The sequence below is a fragment of the Lithohypha guttulata genome (assembly GCF_036872675.1).
Source record: "Lithohypha guttulata strain CCFEE 5908 chromosome Unknown scaffold_7, whole genome shotgun sequence".
Taxonomy (NCBI): Eukaryota; Fungi; Ascomycota; class Eurotiomycetes; order Chaetothyriales; family Trichomeriaceae; genus Lithohypha; species Lithohypha guttulata.
In genome coordinates this window covers 374,440-396,344 of record NW_027042756.1, presented here as the reverse complement: position 1 = coordinate 396,344, position 21,905 = coordinate 374,440, and the positions used below count along the sequence as shown (strand labels likewise).

At 49.1% G+C, this 21,905-nt stretch overlaps 8 protein-coding genes across 8 annotated transcripts; 5 read left to right on the top strand and 3 right to left on the bottom strand.

Moving 5' to 3' along the window:
* Positions 1-817: 817 nt before the first annotated feature.
* On the top strand, positions 818-2,170 carry LTR64_007990 (uncharacterized protein; the record flags this gene model as incomplete). Its single annotated transcript, XM_064902306.1, has 2 exons — positions 818-1,113; positions 1,186-2,170. The coding sequence occupies 2 exons, from the start codon at positions 818-820 to the stop codon at positions 2,168-2,170; spliced, it is 1,281 nt and encodes a 426-aa protein (XP_064751280.1).
* A 1,247-nt stretch (positions 2,171-3,417) lies between these two features.
* RPT5 (26S proteasome regulatory subunit 6A) lies at positions 3,418-4,979 on the top strand (the record flags this gene model as incomplete). Its single annotated transcript, XM_064902305.1, has 4 exons — positions 3,418-3,743; positions 3,795-4,210; positions 4,262-4,911; positions 4,971-4,979. 4 exons carry the CDS (start codon positions 3,418-3,420, stop codon positions 4,977-4,979), a joined length of 1,401 nt encoding a protein of 466 aa, XP_064751279.1.
* Positions 4,980-7,008: 2,029 nt separating this feature from the next.
* LTR64_007988 (uncharacterized protein) lies at positions 7,009-7,853 on the top strand (the record flags this gene model as incomplete). The annotated part of the gene is made up of 2 exons (XM_064902304.1): positions 7,009-7,163; positions 7,217-7,853. The coding sequence occupies 2 exons, from the start codon at positions 7,009-7,011 to the stop codon at positions 7,851-7,853; spliced, it is 792 nt and encodes a 263-aa protein (XP_064751278.1).
* Positions 7,854-9,707: 1,854 nt separating this feature from the next.
* Positions 9,708-11,481, bottom strand: PRP4 (U4/U6 small nuclear ribonucleoprotein prp4; the record flags this gene model as incomplete). Its single annotated transcript, XM_064902303.1, has 3 exons — positions 9,708-11,146; positions 11,192-11,373; positions 11,420-11,481. 3 exons carry the CDS (start codon positions 11,479-11,481, stop codon positions 9,708-9,710), a joined length of 1,683 nt encoding a protein of 560 aa, XP_064751277.1.
* Positions 11,482-12,396: 915 nt separating this feature from the next.
* Positions 12,397-12,719, top strand: TMA7 (Translation machinery-associated protein 7; the record flags this gene model as incomplete). The annotated part of the gene is made up of 3 exons (XM_064902302.1): positions 12,397-12,418; positions 12,479-12,568; positions 12,625-12,719. 3 exons carry the CDS (start codon positions 12,397-12,399, stop codon positions 12,717-12,719), a joined length of 207 nt encoding a protein of 68 aa, XP_064751276.1.
* A 448-nt stretch (positions 12,720-13,167) lies between these two features.
* LTR64_007985 (uncharacterized protein) lies at positions 13,168-15,034 on the bottom strand (the record flags this gene model as incomplete). Its single annotated transcript, XM_064902301.1, has 2 exons — positions 13,168-14,815; positions 14,865-15,034. 2 exons carry the CDS (start codon positions 15,032-15,034, stop codon positions 13,168-13,170), a joined length of 1,818 nt encoding a protein of 605 aa, XP_064751275.1.
* Positions 15,035-17,427: 2,393 nt separating this feature from the next.
* Positions 17,428-19,779, bottom strand: ERB1 (Ribosome biogenesis protein erb1; the record flags this gene model as incomplete). The annotated part of the gene is made up of 1 exon (XM_064902300.1): positions 17,428-19,779. One exon carries the CDS (start codon positions 19,777-19,779, stop codon positions 17,428-17,430), a length of 2,352 nt encoding a protein of 783 aa, XP_064751274.1.
* Positions 19,780-20,239: 460 nt separating this feature from the next.
* LTR64_007983 (uncharacterized protein) lies at positions 20,240-21,695 on the top strand (the record flags this gene model as incomplete). Its single annotated transcript, XM_064902299.1, has 3 exons — positions 20,240-20,324; positions 20,375-21,444; positions 21,537-21,695. The coding sequence occupies 3 exons, from the start codon at positions 20,240-20,242 to the stop codon at positions 21,693-21,695; spliced, it is 1,314 nt and encodes a 437-aa protein (XP_064751273.1).
* Positions 21,696-21,905: the final 210 nt, after the last annotated feature.

Here is a 21,905-nt window from a genome sequence, read left to right as displayed (position 1 = left end):
TGGAAATTGCAATCTCCCACTTGCGACCACAGCTCCAGACCGTCTCAAAGTCAGTAGGATCGTTTCGCACGCCTCCAGTGTTGCTTCTGGGCTCGTTGGCCAGCAAATTACCTCACTTGTTCTGTGTCGCATTACTAAGGTTGGCCTTCCAAAAATCCATCAAACCCTACAAAGCCGCAATTTTCCTAAGCTAAGTGGCTGTGTTGGTTGACCTTGGCCTAAAGGTTGCCTCAGCTGGTCATTTCGACCTTCCGTCCGTCGAAGGAAGTCAAGTTTCTTTGTCTTTGGAGACTTGTTGCGAGACTGTTCGCAGTTGCCTATTGCAATCGTCGCCGCCCATACGCGGCCTCCGGGAGCATCCTGAGTCCAGGTCTGTGCCTGTCGGCTGAGTTGCACTTACCTGCCTCGCAAATTCTGATCTGAACCTTGCTGCGCTTTTCGACCTGCGCCGACTCACCAACTGGACATCTTTCATCAACTCACAAGACAGCTTCAGAACGACGAGCTTTTCACTAAGTCTTGTCCTCACACATCCATCGTCGCCGTAAACGACACATACAAAGACGCGACAATTTCAACGCGCCTCAAACCCGACACTAGATCCGTTTGCTCAGATTTTACAATCGGCTTTGAGTCTTAATTAGTCCAACAACAGAACTTCTACGACCTTGTCATCTTTGCAGGCCAAGTTCTGATCTACTCATGTACTATTAGCAACAAATCTTCTCGACAACGATCAAAAGCTTCGGCTTTCGACGCTTTCACGCGTCAGCAGCGGGTAGGCGCAGTGTCTGTACCGCCGACCTCCCTTCGAAACATGGCCACCTACAATCGATGGGGCTCCAATGCCCTCAAATCGAGATTGCCTCCGACACCGCCTGAGTACCAGACCACTTACTTGACGCCAATGACCGCTGTCAGTGAGGAAGCGCACGCATACTATGGTTCACGCTCACGCCCCTCAAGACACAGCTACACTTCAAGAGACCACGGTGATCGTTATTACCAGGCTCCTACCTACTCGACACACCAACCTCACAGTCGATCGAAGCAGCTACCTGCTATGGCGGACTATACAATGAACTATCCTCAACCACTGCCCATGCAGTACCAGTATGTACCTGCCGCTGCACCGATATTGCCACCTATCCAAGTTCCGGATGAGATGGGCTATGTATCTCATAGCCTGCATGCACACCCAGAGCCTAAACAAAAAGAGGAAAAACCAACTGGCGGTGTTGCACAACACCTTGACTACGAGATGGACATGATGTCCAATTTTGTAGCTGAAATGTGCCAGCAGATGGTTACGCGTATCAGTGCGTCGCCTACATCACAGTTTCGAAAATACGTTTCGCAGATCTTGTCATCGACTCGCCTGCCAAGTTCTACTATCATGTTGGGTTTGTTTTACTTGCAGGAGCGCATGAAGTTCGAGAAAGGCGACTTGAGTTCTTCGAGTGCCTTGATGAGAATGTTGACAACCTGTCTCCTCCTAGGTAGTAAGTTTCTCGACGACAATACTTTCCAGAATCGATCGTGGGCGGAAGTCAGCAACATTCCTGTTCGAGAACTCAATGCAATGGAACTCGAATGGCTTACAGACTTCAACTGGGAAATTCATGGCTTGATGTATGATCCTGACCAGGGCTTTTTCATGTGGATAGAGCATTGGCATGCCTATGAGGAGAAGGCTCAACTCGTCCAGGCCAAGACTGCGCACAAGTTGGCACCGATCAATACCAACATTTCCCGTCACTCTAGCGTGCATAACCCAATGATGTCTCCGGACGGCCCGATCCCACCTCAGTACCAACAGGTACCATACGACAACACTTGGGGACGACCTCATCTTTTGGAGCATTCGCCACCATCAACACATCACAGTGGACCTACTACACCAGAGTACTATAACAGCAACTGGCAATACGCTACCATGCCTGACAACTACTCACGAGCCTCATGGAATGGTCATGCTAAATCTGCTTACGCGTCGCAAAGAGCTCAGCTCTCACCTTACTACGCTCCGCAGTATAGTCATGGTTACCAACACCTCAGTGCTTGGTCACCACATGGCCCACATTGTCCTTGTGACCTTTGCAGCAAGTCGTCTTCTGCTGAGTACTACATGTCTCACCACCCGTACTCGGTACAACCCGTCGTTGGGTAAAGCTATACTGCTACGTGGCACAACGACAAAAGTTCTTCAACTTCTTCGCCTCTGTTTTACATAACGCCTCTGGGCCATGTTTTACGATAGACCTTGTATATGATGACGGAGCATACTGCTCGCTCTGTACATGTCATTGTCAAGATCGGACCTTTGAAAATGTAATGAGCGTTTTGTTTTGATTTTCATTCGATTTACGAATTTCACGACGTGGGGTCAACAATCCTTTATTTGACGATATCTCAAGCATGTGCGCAATTGCAAGAACGGCTTGGTGTTTTTCGGCTTCGATCAATTTTCACACGGTGCAACTGGAAAGGAGTCTTGGGAGGGAAAAGTTAGACACAAGAACAGAGAATATCTGCTGCCTTGCAAGACTTGGTTCGAATCGTCTGACTGAGCAGCTTCATAAAGGATAGACCTAGTCTGGATCATGTCGAGCATGCCTGCCAACGATTTGAGGATACCCCCATATACCGCCTGGAATTGATTCACGCATAGCGTTACTGGATGGGAGAGTTCACAAGCACCTTAGAAAGTTCTTTTCAGCATTCTTTTGCTCCAAAAATTTAATCCTCTTTAATCAGGCGCCTCTTACAGGTTGGTCTTATACCGATACAAGATTTCGATGTCAATCATTTATTGTGGGTTGGGAAGCAGGAGCGGGTGGTGTGCATTCATTTCAAACATTGGGAGGCGAGCAAAAGTCCAGCCCGTTGATTTTCCTGCTTGGGAGGAGTTAACACTATAGATTACGTATAGCATCTGTTACAGCAGCTTCAATTCAGAACATGACGATCGTTAAATGACTCTCACAATGATTTCTATGCCCTCCCTTTGCTGCCAGCTGCTGATCTATATTGGTTGCTCGTGGCTTTTGTCTACCACAGTCTGCGAATCAGGTTCAAGTTGATTCATACAAGACTGCTGATGTAGACTCTTTATATGTGTATAAGGCGGCCATATTGAATTCAGCTGTAACAGGCTCCAGAGAAGATGCGCGGCAAGTCGCTTACCTAAAATGATGTAGTCAGTTGCAGGGACGCCCATAGCCTCACCCTGCAGCATCTAGCCTTTCGTCACTGATATTCTGTTTGAAGCCGAATCAACTACTTACGACACTGGCAACACGATCACTTGTCTTGTATCCACTCCCTTAGGACTAATATCCCCATCACTGTCATTCACCATACGCCTTAAGCGAGAACAGCCTATCTAGTCGAAACACATCCGCCACATCGTTCACCATGTCTACCCTGGAAGATCTCGATGATCTGGAGCGCGACGAGAAGGAGCAAAAGAAGGATAGAGACGACAAGGATAAGAAGCAGCCCAATGGTCAAGATGGCGCCGCAAATGGCGATGCTGAGATGAAAGATGATGAGAAGAAAGAGGAAGAGGAATTCATAGACGATGAAATCTTTCAGTCAAGCACACGAGATATCATCAACCGAAGGCGGTTACTGGAGAACGAGATGAAGATCCTAAAATCTGAGTTCCAGCGGTTAAAGCACGAGGAGGGCACTATGAAGGAGAAGATCAAAGATAACCTTGAAAAGATAGAGAACAACAGGTGAGCAAAGGACAGTAAGGTTGGCTTGACATTGACTAACTCTCTCCGCAGACAACTACCCTATCTTGTGGGCAACGTTGTCGAACTTCTCGATCTGGACGTCGAAGCTGAGGCGGCAGAGGAAGGCGCCAATATCGACCTCGACGCAACACGAGTGGGTAAATCAGCAGTTATTAAGACCTCTACAAGACAGACTATCTTCTTGCCACTCATAGGTCTTGTTGACCATGAAAAGCTGAAGCCTGCCGATCTTATTGGTGTCAATAAGGATTCATACCTCGTCCTTGACACATTGCCGGCCGAATACGACTCAAGGGTAAAAGCTATGGAGGTAGACGAAAAGCCTACGGAAAAGTATACCGACGTTGGTGGCCTGGACAAGCAGATTGAAGAACTTGTTGAGGCCGTTGTATGGCCAATGAAGGAGGCTGAACGTTTCAAGAAAATTGGTATCAAAGCACCCAAAGGTAGGTCAATTCTCAACATATATTTCTTATACAGCACTAACACGATTGCAGGCGCTTTGATGTATGGACCGCCAGGAACGGGTAAGACACTGCTTGCCCGAGCATGCGCGGCTCAGACTAATGCTACTTTCCTCAAATTGGCCGGACCCCAATTAGTACAAATGTTCATTGGAGACGGTGCCAAACTGGTACGAGACGCTTTCGCGCTGGCCAAGGAAAAAGCACCTGCGATCATCTTCATTGACGAACTTGACGCCGTCGGAACAAAACGTTTCGACTCGGAGAAGAGTGGTGACAGAGAAGTCCAGCGAACCATGTTGGAGCTTCTCAACCAGCTGGACGGCTTTGCCTCGGATGATCGGATCAAGGTGCTGGCTGCCACGAATCGAATAGACGTGCTGGACCCAGCTCTACTGCGATCAGGTCGATTGGACAGAAAGATCGAGTTCCCGTTACCGAACGAAGAATCTCGTGCCCAGATTCTAAGAATTCACTCCCGCAAAATGACCGTTGACGAAGCGAACATTAATTGGGGCGAATTGGCTCGAAGCACGGATGAGTTCGGTGGTGCTCAACTCAAAGCTGTCTGCGTTGAGGCAGGCATGATAGCGTTAAGGAAAGGTCAGACGAAAATCACGCATGAGCACTACGTGGACGCTATTGCAGAGGTCCAGGCGAAGAAGAAAGACACGGTCAACTTTGTGAGTCCCAACATTCCGCGAACATTGTATCCTGGTGTATCCTTGCTAACACGTTGCAGTATGCATGATTGGTCGCGGACTTTCACAGGTTGGCGACATGCTTTTCAGATAGACTGCACTTCACCCTCTGCACACATCAGAGCGCAAACGTATGGTGGACTTCGGACCACTACTAGTACAGTAGTCCACAGGCTATGTGTAATGAACAAACCCTCGATGTTACTCAGATACTCTTTTGCTGGCTTTTCCTGCTGCCGTGGATATGTGGCTCCGAAGGACCATCATTGTGCATGTACTAGTTTGCTAGCTTGCAGTAACACCTCGCTTCCAAAGCCGGACCACACACGAAGTCCTCGAAGTACGGTGAAAATTCGCCAAGCACCAGCCTCCTCTATAGAAGTGCGCACTTTGTCCATGTCTCCGTCTTTGCATAGTCGAATGGTGTGCCGGACTCATATGTACGCCGTTGCACTTAGTGAACGCTACTCGAGAAATATCATCATTCTGCAGTGTGTTAAGCACAATAGCTTCCAGACTTCCCAACGGACGCTTCTAGTTCTCAAGTGCATGCAGCTCTAAGAGGTGAAGGTAGGGCGAATATTCAGGAACGACTGTTGTTCCTAATGCAGGTACAAACGTTGTTCCTGCGTTCCTGTCTCCGCTTGCCGGGAGGCTTTTTCAAACCATCCCTGTTACAGAATCACAGCACATCTGCCGAATGAGAGCACGAGCGCATACCGGATATTGCCAAGGTGGCTGTCAAACGAGTCGTGCGCACAGTTGCCATTTTGCCTGAGACAGAACTGCTATTCTGCTGAAACGAGCAGGCGCGTGTGTCTACGATTACCAAAATAGTCTGATGTGCCTTGCCGTTGGGTGCACAAAGGCATGAACTGTCGATTGCGCAAATCGCACCTGCCCGCCATGGTCACACAGCAAAGTTCTTGACAACGTGCAGCGTCGCGAATGCAAGACGGACCTTGTTGCGACAACCTTTGAGGAACTACCCCGCTTTGCAATTGTTCACGAGCAATTCCTGTGCTGACTTCTGTCAAAGTCTTTGCAAATGGATGCTTCAAGCGAGCCTAGGCGGTCGCAATAGCCTGCCGAAGTAAAGAAAAAGTTTTTCGGGTTGCACAGCAGTTCCTGAGGTACAGATTGAACGCAGGAACAACTCGCGGCATCATCGATAGTGTAAGTGTCAGTCTGCAGCAGCTCACCAGCGCGCTCGTCTCGTGTTGCAGCCCTCTAGCACATCCGGAAATGCATGATAGGTCCGATAAGCCGAAGTGTCTGCAGTGTTCGCAGTTTGCGCTCGAAAAACGATTCGTCGCTTGCTGAATGCTGGAACAGCTTTTCTTGGGATGCGCAAACTTTTTGCTGCATGGCAGCAGCTCCGGAACACTTTCCATCTGGTCCGTTTTAGCTTTGGGACACACCCCTGGCTCTCCGAATCAGTCCTGCAGCGCTTCTACAGTATGAATCAAGGTGTACAATTACCTGCGACGAACGATTGAGAATTCAGAAACACTTGCCTTGGGCGTCGGAATTCCCAATACTCTTCAATGGGCAGGTTCTCAAAAGCTAATCTAGGTGAAGCAGCCACCTCATCACCCACAAAGCGAGATCTGCATGATTGACAGGAACGAAGGTTTCTCTAGGTTACTATTAGCCTCCGTTTCCGCGCATTGACTTATGCAAGGTACTGCACGCTCATTCGTCCAGGTCTTGGAGATTGCTCTCGACCATGTTGTTTCATCAACACCGACGTGGCTCTGACCACTGCGTTGGCGCTATACCACCTTGGTCCACTTGTTGTGCTTGCTTCATTTCGTTCCCCTGCTACTTGGCTTTGCTTTCTTTCCTCCTTTCGGTTCAATATTCTTCGTCACTATATCGTCTGCGGCTTGCTCTTTATCTGATCGGACTTTCGTCCTCCTACACTCATTTGTATAAGCAAAGAAGGTCGTGTTCACTCTCTTCACGATCTTTCCAGCTTTTCGATCCCTCAATCCTTACGCGGTCTGTGACTCGCATCCCTACAAAATCACACTCCTTTGACAGGCAGAACAATATATACCACCAAAAACATACACCATGCATTTCTCAACTACAGCTATTGTGCTAAGCACCCTCGCCGCTGGACAGGCCCTCGCTGCTTCCATCCTTCCCCACGCCCACGGCCATGCTCACCAGCAAGGCAAGCGTCACAACAACGCTGTCCGTCACGTAGAGTTCATGAAGGCTCAGAGGTGAGTGTCTCGATGAAACATCAACACACAACACAGTACTGACTGGTGTCTAGTGAGCGACGAGATGCAGCTCTCCTTAGTGCCACCGACAGTAGCTTGCTCACCACTTTGGGCTTTACAAGCTCTGGTACAAATGCTGTTGCGTCCAGTGCAACCGTCCCATGGCTCGGAAACGATGGTAAATGGACCAATGAATTCACAAATGAGTCTGACGATGATATCGTCCTCGCTGTATGGGGTCCAGTAGGATCATGGGTTAACAACGTCAAGCCACAAATCACAGTCTCGATTCCAAAGGGTGGAAGCAAAACTGTCTCCTTCCCTGATGGTTGGTCCGGCGCTTGGGCTCCTGTACACAAAGGCACAAAACTGGTTATGGGCCAGATCTACGATACCTGGGGTGAAGCTACATTCAGTGCGCCTTTCAGTGTTGCTGATGTTTCACGAGAAGTCAACATGAAAGGTCGAAGCATGACCATTGTTACTCCAACATGCACATCAGACATGAACACTTGTGTCTTCAAGTGCGATGGCGGTGTTGAGACATGCATGACTGGCTACTCGCTTGTGAACTGTGCAACCAACTCTCAACCTGGCGCCTACTTTGGCTACGACTACTTGGGTGCTGCTAGTGGCGGCTGTGGTGGTATGGGCAACAGTGCCAACCTCAAGACCATCCTTGGCAACTAAATGTCAAGAACATCAGAACCAAGCCTGATGTCCTCTGAGTTTGTCCAGCGTTCTGTCACGATATCAACCTTTGCAATCCTGGAGGCTGGTGACCTTGACCAGCCCGCTGCGCTGTCTTGGTCTTCGCCCTCGCCGTCTCAGGACTGCTGATGAATTCCTTTTGTCCTCGTCCTTCTGGTTTCGCAGTCGTCCGTGTTGTGGACGGTGCACTTAGGGAAGCATGATGGTGTCGGGGTTCGAGAACATTTGTGTCGCTATGTACTAGCAGATATACTTTGGCCTTACAAGATTTACATGATACCCACAGTGCAAGTTGGTGGTTGTTTGATTTGCATGAAAAACTCCAGTCCAGCAGGAGAGATTTTGATAGCTGTACTGTGGACAGCGAGATTGTTTTGAGTAGATTCGTGTATAGACGTTGATACAGATGTGAACACAGATTTTTGATGTGAACACGAAGACTTGCCTTGCATTTCTCGCATCTCTTCTTGAAGCAATGATATAGTCGACACCGAAATCACAGCGACCTCACATGCTTATTTTATCTCCTCTACGTATACGACTGTCAACCAGCTCACGTGGCCCGAGGTGTCATGATGCTTGCACATCCTGGAACAACCCGGCCTGGCTCTCGACCACCTAGCCATGTCGCGCGACCACCACGTATGCACATCATTTCTCAAAGTTTCGCCTACATCTTTCAGACTTTTCGCTTACCGTCCTAAAGTGTATACATACATGTATGCACATCATAACTTGCTTACCATAAATAGACCCACATTCGGATTTACAGTACAAATATTGCAGATCAACGCACATCATCTCTTGCAGATCAATACACTACTCGTGCAGTCCCGATAGAGTACTTTCTCAAATCTTCGCTTATCAATGAACTAAGTACCAGTATTGTACCGTAAATCTCCCTTACCCCTAAAACCCCAAAAATAAGACATCAGAGTTCCCACCTCTCCTGTTCCAGACTGAGAACGGCTCCCAGGCGCGGCGCCAAGCCGAAGGACCCACGTGAACTAGATTTTTGCCGTTGCTGGGTCAAAAAAATTGGTAAATCTCGATAATGCGGTTGTTACTTCCTTCGATAGAGAGTTGATTGTCGTATGGAGATAATTGTAAGAATATGCGGCATGGGTGACTCGCTGACTGGTCGTACATGGACAGAGAAAGAGAGAACGTATGTTGATGTCGTGGATCACTGCATGGCAACCAAATTGAACCCAGCGACCATGTACGTGCATTATTTACAAACACCCGAAATACCAGAGTTCAGCTTGAAACTCAGGGCGATGTTTCATGGCTATTATGCCTGTGAGAGTAGTCTCTCTCTATGCACTTCGTAATGCGAAGACGACTCAATGAGCCTCCTACAACGCCACGGGCAAAGTCGGTACGATTTGCGGACGTGCCCGTCGTGATTCCAGTAGAGTTATCACGATCCCTTTTTATCTCGTGACTCCCCGAATCCAAAACTTATAAGCTGTTTTGCTGCTCGATCATATCTCGAGTTCGTCATGGTTTAAGCGAGAAGAGGAAGGTGACAGGTCATCTAATCTAGTGGTCTAGGCAGTCGTCGTTACAAGCTACTGATAACGTTATCTTAGTGGCTGGTGAATATATATCAGTGGCTTTGAATTCCTTTCAAGCTCTCAGAATTGCGAGTACTATGAGCATGGAACCAGTCACAGGGATGTCTTGTAGGAATAGCGGTTATGGACTACTCAAAGCTCTATATACCATGATTCACCGTCGAAAGTTGCACCGCTATTGTATTCTTAGGTTCTGCAGCTACTGCCACTTCTCGGGCACAAGACTTCGTAACCTGATCCTTGGACGATCGCACTATTTCGCCTTCGTGATAAATGGATGCTTCAAAGCCTCAGTAGGCGTGATCCTCTTGTCAGGTCTCAAGTCCAAGCACTTATCGAGCAAATCGACAAATGATTCCAATTCCTTCTTATCCTGCTCATTCAACCTTCGATCTTTTGGAATCAGCCTCGATCTCAGATCTCTTACTGGCTTGGCCTTGATATCGATATTCCTCGTAACAATCCGACCTGTAGCTTTGTCTTGTTCTTGCGATTTGAAGTTCAAAAGATCATCGAAATATTCGTATGTCAAACTACCCTTTCGGAGCAGCTTATGCGGAAATTTACCGCGACATTCCATGATCGTTTTGAGCATGTTGTTGTTGTTTCGTCCTGTGAACAGAATCTTGCCAGTATAAAGTTCGAATAGAGTGCAGCCAACCGACCACATGTCGATCCCATAGTCATAGTCAATGCCAAGGATGACCTCCGGTGCACGGTAGAACCGAGACACAAGATATGGTGCAGTAGCATTTTCTGTGATTGGAGAAGCGGAGCCCAGATCCGCAATCTTGATCTTCATCCTACTTTCGTCTGCGAGAATGTTGTCTGGCTTGAGATCAGCGTGCAAGTACTGACACTTCCGGAGCAAACTTAGACCCAAAAATAGTTGTTGTGAATAAGCTCGGATAGCCTTGAGGTTCAGACCAATCTCGCGACCGAACTTCTTAAGAACTTCTCTCAGATTCATGTCCATGTTCTCGAAAACCATGCAAAGATGACCTTTGTGTTCGAACGATCGAAGGAGCCGAACAACATGCTTGCGATCATCTGGATCGTTCGCAGCAAGGTCTTTAAGGATATCCACCTCTTTATGACCAGCCTTTTTCATGCTTTCGTTGTTGCGAATGATTTTGATAGCCACGGGCTTATCGGCCTTCGTGTCTATAGCACGAATGACAGATGCGAACATACCGCGACCGAGGTTTGCCGTCACCTCGTATCGGTCATCGATCTTCTCCCGCAGGGTGGTCAGGTAGTACCCATCCGCATCATCCCAATTATCCATCATGCCTTGGTCGAGTGTCCTGGCTGCTGTGGCCACCTTTGACTTCTGCGTAGGTTGTTCGGCAAACATGTCATCGTCCTCCTCAGCAAACATATCAAATTCGTCGTGTTTCTTAGTTTCGATGAGAGCGTTGGTCTGTTCGAGGACTTGTTGGCCAGCTTTCTCCTCGGATCTTTCATCCTCTTTGAACATTCGCTTGTCGTGCCTTGCTCGTTCGTCCTGCATGTCAGCAGTCGGATCATAGTCAGCAGCAGAAGGCTCATCCTCGTCTCGAGGAGAGCCAAACATATCGTCCGAGCCTGCAGCTTCGTCCTTTGTGAGATTAGAGAGAGGTGAATGTGTGGCAGAACTCTCCATAGCCGTGGGAGTTCCAGGAACTGAAAGCGGAGCAGGAGAGGGTGAGACTGGAATTGTTAGTGAGAACAACATACACCAACGTTTTCTCATACCTGATCTATTTGGAGTTGTGCTCAAAGAGTTGCTAGGAACCTCAGACGTAGCACCCAGGGCTTGAACAAGAAGTGGCGGAGCTTGGGTGCGATACTGATTCTTGATAGCCTCTCGCCGCTTTCTGCGAGCTTCAATCACTGCTGCGGCGTCTAGGACAGGTGAAGTCGAATCGATGCTAGTGCTGTTTTTTCGTTAGCAAGTGTATACGATATAGTATGGAACTATACCTGTCCCCGTTCAGTCCTAATTGCTGTTGCAAAGGAGTCTGCTCTATAGTCTTAGCATTCATCTCTGAATGTGGCACTCCATCACTCTTCAGCTCTTGAGTGCTCACTAACTCTGATTGCTGGTCTTGCAGACTGCTCGGTCCGTTCTTCTCCACCTTCTTGTCGCGTCGAAAAGGTGAACGGCTTCTGCTGCGGCTTGGAGAGAACGTTCTCGATCTTTTGGACCTGTGTCCTGCTTGGCTTTCGTAACTTGAACTCTTATCGTCCTCGTACTTCACTTTGAACGATCTTGGATCATGTTTGGATTTACCGTGGCTGTCGTGTCGTCGGCGCTTTTCACCTCTCGAGGCACGATACGGGGATCTTGAGCGAGATCGTGAATGTCGTGATCGAGTATATGAATGTATTCTGGAATGACGGTTAATGCGAGAGTCATTTCGGTAAGATAGTGGCTTAGTTGCCTTCGTCTCAGAGTCGGAACTTAGGTATTCGCCCTCGGACCGACTTGCAGATCTCGAATGCATAATGCTGGGGTGAAGGCAGCGAACTTGGTATGAGTCCTAGCCTTTAGTTGAAAGAATGGTTAGCCTCAAGATCTATCACAATTTCTTGTTTATTTGAGAAGCCCGACCGGCAGTATTCACCATTGCTTGCTCCGATATGATTCCTGAATAGCCTCTTGGTAATAATAGGGTGTAGAGATACATCGATCGTGGTAGCGACAATGCGTGGTTGTTCAGACAAGTAGAAGGCACAAAGTCGTCACTGCCGCGAAAGAATTATGCCGCCAGACTTTCCGCAGTCAGGTTCAGGCAGTAACGTGGCAGCCCCACCACCACAGCGCCTCTATCGATTAGACAATGGGCAACGACGTTCTTGTCGCAAAAAGATTACTTCGTTGTTCGCGACAATTCTACAAATCTTTTTACTGAATTCCTTCCTGACTCTTCAGAACTTCCGGACTACTACTTCTGAAGATGGGTGGCGCATCTCGGGAAGGTATGTGGTTCGACTCAACACATACCGATATTCTCTCATATACTGATTGTTTTCCCGCAGGCGGCAAGGCTAAGCCTCTGAAGGCACCTAAGAAAGATAAGAAGGAGATGGACGAGGACGAGATAGCGTTCAAGGCCAAGCAGGCTGCTGGTGAGTCTACTCCAGTGCGCTGCATCGATGAGTGCAATGCTGACCGTACTTTAAAGATGCGAAAGCCAAAAAGGAATTGGCCGATAAGGCCAAGGGCAAAGGTCCATTGAACACAGGTGGACAGGGTATTAAGAAGAGCGGCAAGAAATGAGAGACTTGAGAAGTGAAGAACGCGACAATGAACAACATGGCAGTTACGACTACGGAGCTCAAATGCATCCCTAATGTAGTTCGACATTGATTACACTGTCAGCAACAGGGCACAAGGCATAAGTATTTGGCATAAATCTTCATGCAACAAATTGTCCCTTGGCTCGCTTCATGGATTGGACAAATACACAAAAAAGCTAAGGCGTTGGATAGGAGTTTTGCAAAGGAATGTTGTACAGAGATGATTTCATTTGTCAACTATCCATGTGTCGACTAAGGAGAACGCCTGAAAATCGCTTAAACCAATGAAGGGTATCTTTGCTATGACCAATGTACCGAACCTAACCCTAAACCCCGACTGTATGCAATGCTGAAACCAAAAGATCATCCCGTATGTGTTGCGACCATTCCTAATTGTCTGGAGCTGGTCGTGTAACTTCAATCACTGTTTAGCTTGTGACTCTTTTGATCCAAAGTCCTGTATTTATTTCATAATTGTCGTCACGATCTCTCTTCCTCTGTGCTCGATGAAGTCGAAGACTGAGCTCATGAACCTCAGCTGTGATATCGTCCAACGACATTTTGTGATTGGCGATGTTCTTTTCGACCTCTCTCCTCTTTGACATATCATACACGACGGCGTTTTTCTTGAGCGATGCTTCAAGGTCAGCTATGATCCTCATCGTGTTTCGCTTCCGCCGCTCCAGGCCTTGTAGCTGTGCCTCAAAGCTCTCTATCTTATCAGTGGCTTCTGTCACAGTCGGCGTTGGTGGTAGGGATTTGGAAGTTGAAAATGCTCGGGACGTGGCAGACATAGCTGGCGATGGAGGCGCTCCAATAACTGGCAAAGGCTTTCGAACGACACTGCCGGTCGGGTCCGCATAGTATTGTCGCATGTACAGATGAGATTGCACAAAAGGACTGCTGGAAATCGGTCGCTTCTTGATTGTGATGGCAGGTGGCAGCTCAGGTATTGAGAGAGGTGGAGAGGACTCGCGCACAATCTGAGCCAGAGACCGAGGGGAATCTTCGACGCTATCGGTGTATGTGGTCCAACTAAAATGGCTTTGTTCTCTTCCTAGACTGGCGGATACGAATGAGGGAGGAGCAGATACAAATCTGTCAGTATGAGTATCGTGTGCTGGCACTGGTGTAGTCGGCGTTGTGGGCTCTAGCTCGTCCTGCGGACTTTCCACTCGTGGATGAGACGAATCCGGAGGAAAGCAGTCTGCATTAAGAACAGGCTCTGGACTCGGTGTGGGACTGGGACTTCTTTGTTTGGACGGGTTTTGTACTGGTGAAAGACGAGTCAGATCGGGCGTCAAATTCCTCGTTTTGAGGGGAACCACAGGCTTGATGCTTTCTTGTGATGGTGCAGTCCGTAGGTGAGGTACGGCTGCCGACGACTCTGTCCCATGCGATGCTGTCACAGCAGCATAGAAAGGAGATTGACCTCCTTCATTAGGCAGGGGTCGTTGTGCCTGCAGAGTTTGTTTCCTGGCAGCCGGCGTATCTCTAACTGGATCAACGATGGCGGTCCTGCCACTAGCACCTCTCCAAGGTTCCCGTTGCGGTGGATTATGCGGTGGAGCAGCAGCGACTGGTGGAGGTATCTTTCCCCAGGGCGCCTTCTTCGCAGCTTCTCGTTCCCTAATGCCAGCCAGTATCTGCTTCGTGCGTTCCTTGAGATGTGGGTACTGTACCTCTACAGGCTGAGCGCCGGGACGCACAGATGCTGGCTTGCCATGCTCGTCATTCGTAGGTTCCCCAGAGTACTCGTCCCACTTGGTCTGTGCTCTTTCCTCTGCCGACTGGGATACCTTTCTGGGGATCTGACTCTGCAAATGACGTTCCGGTAGCGGAGCTCGTGCTTGGATGGGCACAGCATTTTCTATAGGGGATATAGGTTTGTCGTCAGCAACACGGTCTTGAGGTTCTCGAGGAGTGATAGGTGAAATGTCGTAGTCGTAGGCTTGTTGCTGCATATGTACGTTGAGCTTCAGGCCAAGGTCTTTTGGGGTCGCCGCGGGTATTGCGGACGGTTGCTGAGAATATATGTTCATTGGTTGTGCGATCTCAGCCATGGGAGGTACCGCTCTGCTATTAGTTGTTAGAGGAAGTCAGGCACAAATGTCCTGAAACTTACAATGGCAGCTCAGGCAGCCCAGGAAGATGAGTGCTTTGTCTGCGACTGCTGATCGAGTCGACCTCATGGATTGTCTCCAGATATCTGTCTTCGTAGGGATCATCTCTATCCAGTTCCACAAACTGAGATGGTGCTGATATCTGCGGTTGTCTGTTCCATTTCTGCCACATCTTGGGTCGATCGTGAAAAAGTGGTTAGTCAGGCTGAGCTGTCGAGAAAAAGGTCGATGTACAGAATCGCGCGTTCAGGTCACGCGAGAAAGATTTGGGGCCAGAATGGTTGTATGTAACAAGAGAATGTGGTATCACTGGCCAGCAGTTGATGTGTTTACGAATGCGCGGGCTAGCCACGTCCTGGTCACCAAAGTACTGTACAACGTGCCTCCCCAGGATTGCGACGTCTGCAGTGACAGCAGATATCATCGACCAGGGCGACGCGACCCATTTGAGGAGTGGCTTGCAATAGACGTTCGCTTGGAGAGTCCAAGGATAGGTTGGCCGTTGAATCTGGAATTAGAAAGCTCCACCACCTCGGATCTTGCACGAATTGGTAAAAGCTCCTACCTATCATTGGTTGCGCAAAGCTGTCAGTTGAATTGCTGTTTCAGCAAGTTCGTCCATGTGGCTGCCATATGACCAGAGGTCTCCGAGAATATTACTCGTACCACTCATCAAATGGCTCTTGATATCATGCATCTCTCGACAACCCGCTCCTAGTAGCTTACAGTTGAATTTTCGCAAGGATACCCAAAGGCTTGCATTCGGTGTGGATGCGATCCAAGCGCCGAAGCTCCCTTCGCAATTCCACCCTAAGGACAATCTCAAGTTCCCTATCAATCAGGACTATCACCACCCAAGACTAGAAGTGAATTCGTGCTGGCTATCTCTACGTCTGATCGCCACTACGAGCTCAAACCTATCTCTTCTAACACTTGTCCCTTAACCGCCTGCAAGGTATTGTCTTGCTAATCATTTTGGTGTAGCTCTTCGATTTGAATCGTGGACAGACCAGCCAACTATCCGCCGGGACACCATGGATTGAAAAGGAGACTGTGGACGCACACGAGAAGCACAGGAACGTATGCATATGTGTGCAGGTAGGGACATTGTGTATGTACAGTCCACGAGTGAGATGGTCTTTATGCCCTTCATCCTCATATTCCCTGCACGACAATTTATATTGTGTTCTGATTATCACGATGGTTCTGGTTAATGCTGCACTAGCAGCCATCGTCTCGTGAACCCTTGACCATTCTCGCGAACACAACATCAAAGAAGGCGCCAGCAGCAATATACTGAGTAGCAGTAACGGTGACGCTATGTCTTTGATACAGTCTCGTGCTTGCTGCCAAAGCCGTGCTCACTAACCACTGTGCCAGAGAGTTTGTCGAACGGATAGCAATGGTTGTGCAACTCATGACAAGCTCACAAAGGCAGGAACGAGGACACGAAAGTAGAAGATGAAGGAGACAGGAATTGAGGAAGCTTGCCAGGTAGCAGCTATTCCAGACCAGCTCGTGTGGAATCCTATGGCAACAGCAAATACCTTACGTGCTAGGAGATGCTCAAAATGTTCAACGGCGCCATCCCGACATCATTGACATCACCAATGATCTCTTACGCCGTCGTTAGGACGCCGACTGCTTCCAACAGAGCTCAAACAGCCATCAGGAATATTTATACCCCAGTAAGAGCGGTTGCCTCTCCTTCCCATCACCCACAGCTCTCACACTTGCGAATCAGAAACCATGAGCAATTACCAAGATTACCAAGCTGCCGCTGCAGCTGCCGCAGCCGCCGCGCAAGCTCAAGCCCAAGCCCAGGCCGCTTATGCAGCAGCTCAAGCAGCAGCAGCTCGCAATGCTGCCGCTGCCCAAGCCCAAGGACCAAGCCAACCTATTGCCATAGTCTATCCGAGGCTTGATCCTATGCACTACAATCAACACTGTCCACACACTTTCTACGGAGCTGATGGAATAGCATACCCTGCTAGGTATCCGGGGTGGCCTCGGTGATGAGCTCGAAAGCGCTTCCAGCAGATGAAAATGACGGATTGCAGAACCCCACGAACTGACAGGATGCAGGGATGGACCGGTGAACGATATCTTTGGTGGAATTTTAGTTCTTGTTGATGTGGTATGTTAGGCCACTGCCGGTCGTCGTGCTTTCGAGGCTTTTTCGCTCTGAACGATCAAAGTCCCGGACGATGTTGCCATAGGGAACGAATGCGTTGTCTTGAAATAAGGGGACAACCCCATCTTTGTAAGGCGCTCGACTCGCTGAGTCTGCTCAATGTTTCTCATCGCACATTTTCCACTTTTGTCAGACCCTGTAGGTGACAATACTTAGAATTTTCTGTGACACGGGTTATGCCTCCTACAATACTCCGTGGCGTACCTGCTTTTGAGTTCATACAGAATTTTGCTCTTCATATCAGTCCGACTATCTCCTAGCGAAGGTACTACGAAGAGGTACTGAAAACTAGAGCACAAACCAGACAAAACAGACAGTTGTTATCGTCATGATTGAACAAGCTTGAATCGTTCTCGCTACATCTTACGTTTTCAACTCGTCCATAACCTTGCCGTCCCATCAGCCCCTGCACTGAACAACCATGGCTCTGTCGGATGCCAGCACAAATCCATGACGCCTAGACCACTGCTGCCAACCTTGTGCCCCTTTAGGACTTTCAATGGGACTATAGTAGCATTACTCATCATATCGCTTGTGACTAGGCCATGGAAGACCTGGATACTGCCATCGTCACTCGCATCAGCAAACAGTGGGTATCGATTGATGTTGGGATGGAACCCTACGGCGCGAATAGCCTTGTCGTGGTACCGTAACTGCTTGTAGGGGTGAGGACTGAGGTCAAGGTCCATCCACAGGAGACGACGATCGTAGGATCCAACAATAAGATTGTCCGAGCCGGAGATAGTTGACGAAGTTGGGTGCAGAGCAAAGCTGGAAATCCACCTAGCACCTGGCTGTACAATCTTCAGCAGTGACTGTCTTGCAAGATCATATGAACGAATGACACGCTGGTTAGCCACAAACAATACTGGTTTTGTGGGATGGAAATGTGCCGTCTGCGGTGTACCACCACCTTTTACGCGCTTGCGAAACGGAAGCTGAGTTTGGTGTTTGGACAGAGTGTGAATGCTGACTGCATGAGAGGCTGGAACAGTGGTAGAAGGGCATACAACGACTAAGTGATTGCCTGCAGGATGCCAAGAAATCGATTTAGCGGTATGGTTAAGCGATATGCAAACAGATACTCCTTTTGCTTGATGGGTAGTGGTAGGTCGCGTCCAGGCGACCGAAGATTTTGTCGATGAGCCATTGACAGCATGACCCCATCCTGCATCCAGAATAGCTTGACTAGCGGTGCCGATTTCCGATGTAAGGCCTTCTGGAATCTGAGGAGCGGCGAGATACACGTTATCGCCAGCTGCAATGGCAAGGATGAGGTGGTCCTTGCCAGATCTCCATCTCACGACGTTCACAGGATCATCTTTGCCAAACTTCACAGACCACACTTGGCGTGCATCCACGATAGACCATACACGAGCTGTACCATCATCACCGCCAGTAGCGACATAGCTCCCAGATGGGTCAACAGACACGGATCTGACACGACCGTCATGGCCCCTGAATATGGTCGAATGGTGGCTAGGGAATGGTCTCAGATCGTCTGGATTGGGTAACTTCGGCAATAGAGATTCAGGGTCGATATTCAACTTGGTACGCCGCACACGGGGCGCGAGATAGAGATCCAGGCATCGTTCGAACTTTTCCTTGAGGAAACGACCATAGCCAGGTACTCTTCGTAACGCGGTGTGGTCGGTCGGTAAAAAGTCCTTTTCTCGATCTTCTTCATCTGCTTGTTCCCAATCTTTCTTCTCCTTCTCGTCAGGCAGATACTCAGGCGGAGGATGGTAGCTCTCGTCGAAGCCAGGTGGAGGCAGTTTCGGGGCTGGCATGTGCATAGCATGATCGACGCGAGGTATCTCATTTGCCCAGATGTCGTAATTAGGCATGTCGTCCTCTTCGACTTCCTCGTCCTCGGGTGCTCTATACGGCTGAATGCGACCTTCTCGGATTGCCTTGACTATTTTCATGACCCTCTTTTGCTCATGTTTCGATGGAACAAATCGTCGCTTGGGCTCAGGAGCAGCATTGAGAGGCATGATCTCGACTTGGCTCGTGAACCATTCAACGGTCGGTTCGTATGGATTATAGCCTGCCTCGGTTGCTTCGTTGGTTTGGATCTTTCGCAGGAGTTCGAGCTCATCTTTGCTCAATTGCAGCGGCTTGCCAGTATTGGGATCAGTTAAGCCCGTATAACCCTTCGGGATGTCTATACTGTCGAGAAGTGCATCAAGTGCTTGACCGGTCGCGGGACGCATAATCTTCTTGCCATTGATGTTGTAGCCAATGTGAGGGAAAGACTCGTAGAAGGAGAGAGGAATATCGCCGATAGTGTTAGCTTCGTCGTCAGGCACAGAGTAATCTGAATCATCCCCTGGATCGATTTCAGGATAGATAAACCTGTCGTTGCCGTTCGCATCCTTCACCACCTTGAAGTCCGTGTGCTCATCTTCATCCTTGAGTGTATCGGCTGCGAACGGGCTGTCGTCGATGGCAATATCGATCCTTTTCCGCTCCAGTCCACCATTTTCACCTTCCTCTTCTATGGAACTTGTCACGCCATCATCCTGACTCCCTGAGCCTGTGATATCCGAAGAACCTGCGACCGATTCCATATCACTGTCGCCAATGTCGAGGTCGCTGTCTCCATCACGAAGAGAGCCGTCTAGCTGTCCAAACTCAAACTCGTCACCTGAAGCTACCGCAGCGTCCTGTTCCACATCTTTGGTCACCGCTTTCCGCTTCCTCGAACTTGATCTCTCCATGGTGTCTACAGCTTCGCAGGATCATAGCTGAGTGCAAATCGCGCTTACCTACAACCGCAGCTGCCAAAAATTTCTGCCAAGCCCTTTATCGTCGATAAGAGTTATGCCGACATTTCCCCAGGCTCCTGGTTAGCGGCTTCTAAGGTACTCTTGATGCGGACGTCCCTCCGGACTGGCCCCCAAAAGTGAATGGTTGTCACTCGTTCGGTACTGAGTTGGGGATAGTCTGCTTGCATATATTCAGCTAATCTGCTCATCTGCCCATCTGCCCATCTGCCTAAGCAGAAGACGTGTATGTATGTATGCAGAGCGGTCGAATCGACCCTTTGAATTCTAAACACCAAGCCCAACTCCGAAAGGTTTTAAGATCATGTCAGTTGAAGCTGCGCGCAACCAGATAGACCGTTATGGGCACTTTCCACTTGCTATGACCTTTTCCAGCAACGATACTGTTGGCAATATGGCTGATACGTCCAAGCCTGCATATAGTGCAGCATTTGATGCTCAAGTCGATATTAAGAGACACGCTGCCTGCGACGAATGCCGTACGATTGAATACTCGACGACACCTTTGATCATGTCTGACTCTACTCAGGAAAACGCAAACTGAAGTGTTCCGGGGAGCCGGCAGGATGTGCTAGATGCCTGAAGCAAAAGCTGACATGTCACTACTCCGAACAGAAACAGATGGGACGGCCTAGGAAGCGGCAGAAGACAGACGATGAGCCGCCCACTCCTTCACAGAAGAGAGGTGTAGCCACATCTCCTCGCCCAATACAGCCTGCGGTTGCAAAGATAGGTCTCGAACAGCCATGCCAGGCAGAAATTATCGACCCAGCTCTGGCCGTTATGCACAACGAGCGGTCACAATTTGAGAACATATGCACTGCGCCAGTAGCACAGGCCATCCGTTCGCAGAGGACAACATCAAACCAGAGCAATGGCACACCGGTTCTCGATACAGGTACACCTCCCTCCCAGAACCGTGCGCCTACACCCGACACGTTCGATATTTTCAACACCGCATATCCTACTGATGTTGCTCAATGGCCTGACTTTTCGACGCTTGAAATGTTGCCGCTGCCTGTTGGAGACAAATTTTCTGGTGTGGAACCAGATGGACTGTCCAGTATTGACCCTGATGTGAATCCAGAGGCTCTCAGTAACCTCCCGTCCGTACCAGCTTGCCCTTGTCTGCCAAATTTATACCTCACTCTATCAACACTTTCCACGCTTTCCAGTTTCCCATTCACGCGTCAAACTATTAACACTGTAGAGAGCGCCTACAAGACGGCCAAGGGTGTGATATACTGCCCTGTGTGTCCGCAGAAGTTCGATACAGGTTCATCAAATCTGATGTTGGCGTGTACGTTACTCAATGTCCTCGCAGACCAGTGGAACAGGCTTCGCAAATTAGTGCCTGACGAGTTACGGAAGTCTTTCGGCACAGTCGAATCACAAAAGTCCTTCGTGACCACGAAAGAAGGTCAGGAGTGGAGATTGTTTGTGCATAATATGATCCGAGCATACGCTTTCGGTGATGCTGCTATTCCCACTCCTCCAGGAGTGCCTGCCTCAGCTCCAGATACCTATCCGCCTCTTACACTTAATGGACTCTGCAACGCGCTTGAGAGACGCCAGAGACAGTGGCATAGACTTGATGAGGTAAGTGCTTCCGTCGCGCCTTCTCAATACCAGCGTTACACTCTTATAGATTCTCAACACATTGGAGAGCCGAGCTGACCACATGCAACCAGGCTACATCGGAGTTCCCGGACCGTGTAACTCCTGAATTACAGGCCGGACACCTTGTTGGTGACGAAGACAATCCTGGAAAGCATCTATGTCTCGAGATTGTCAACCACGCAAAGTGTATAGTGAATGCTTTGGACAAGCCTACGCACTGTGTTCGCTGAGTTCCACATCAGCAAGGAACCGGCTCAAGGCCCCACCAACCATTACTCACGATACCACTTCAACATTGACATTGAGGCTGAGGTTGGCAGACAGTAACATGAAAATATAAGTGCCTCGTCTGGGGGGATTCCACCTGGCTTTAATTTCCCTTACAATCTCCACTTACTGACTCGATATACCTCACTACACACCATTGCTAAGCACGCTGC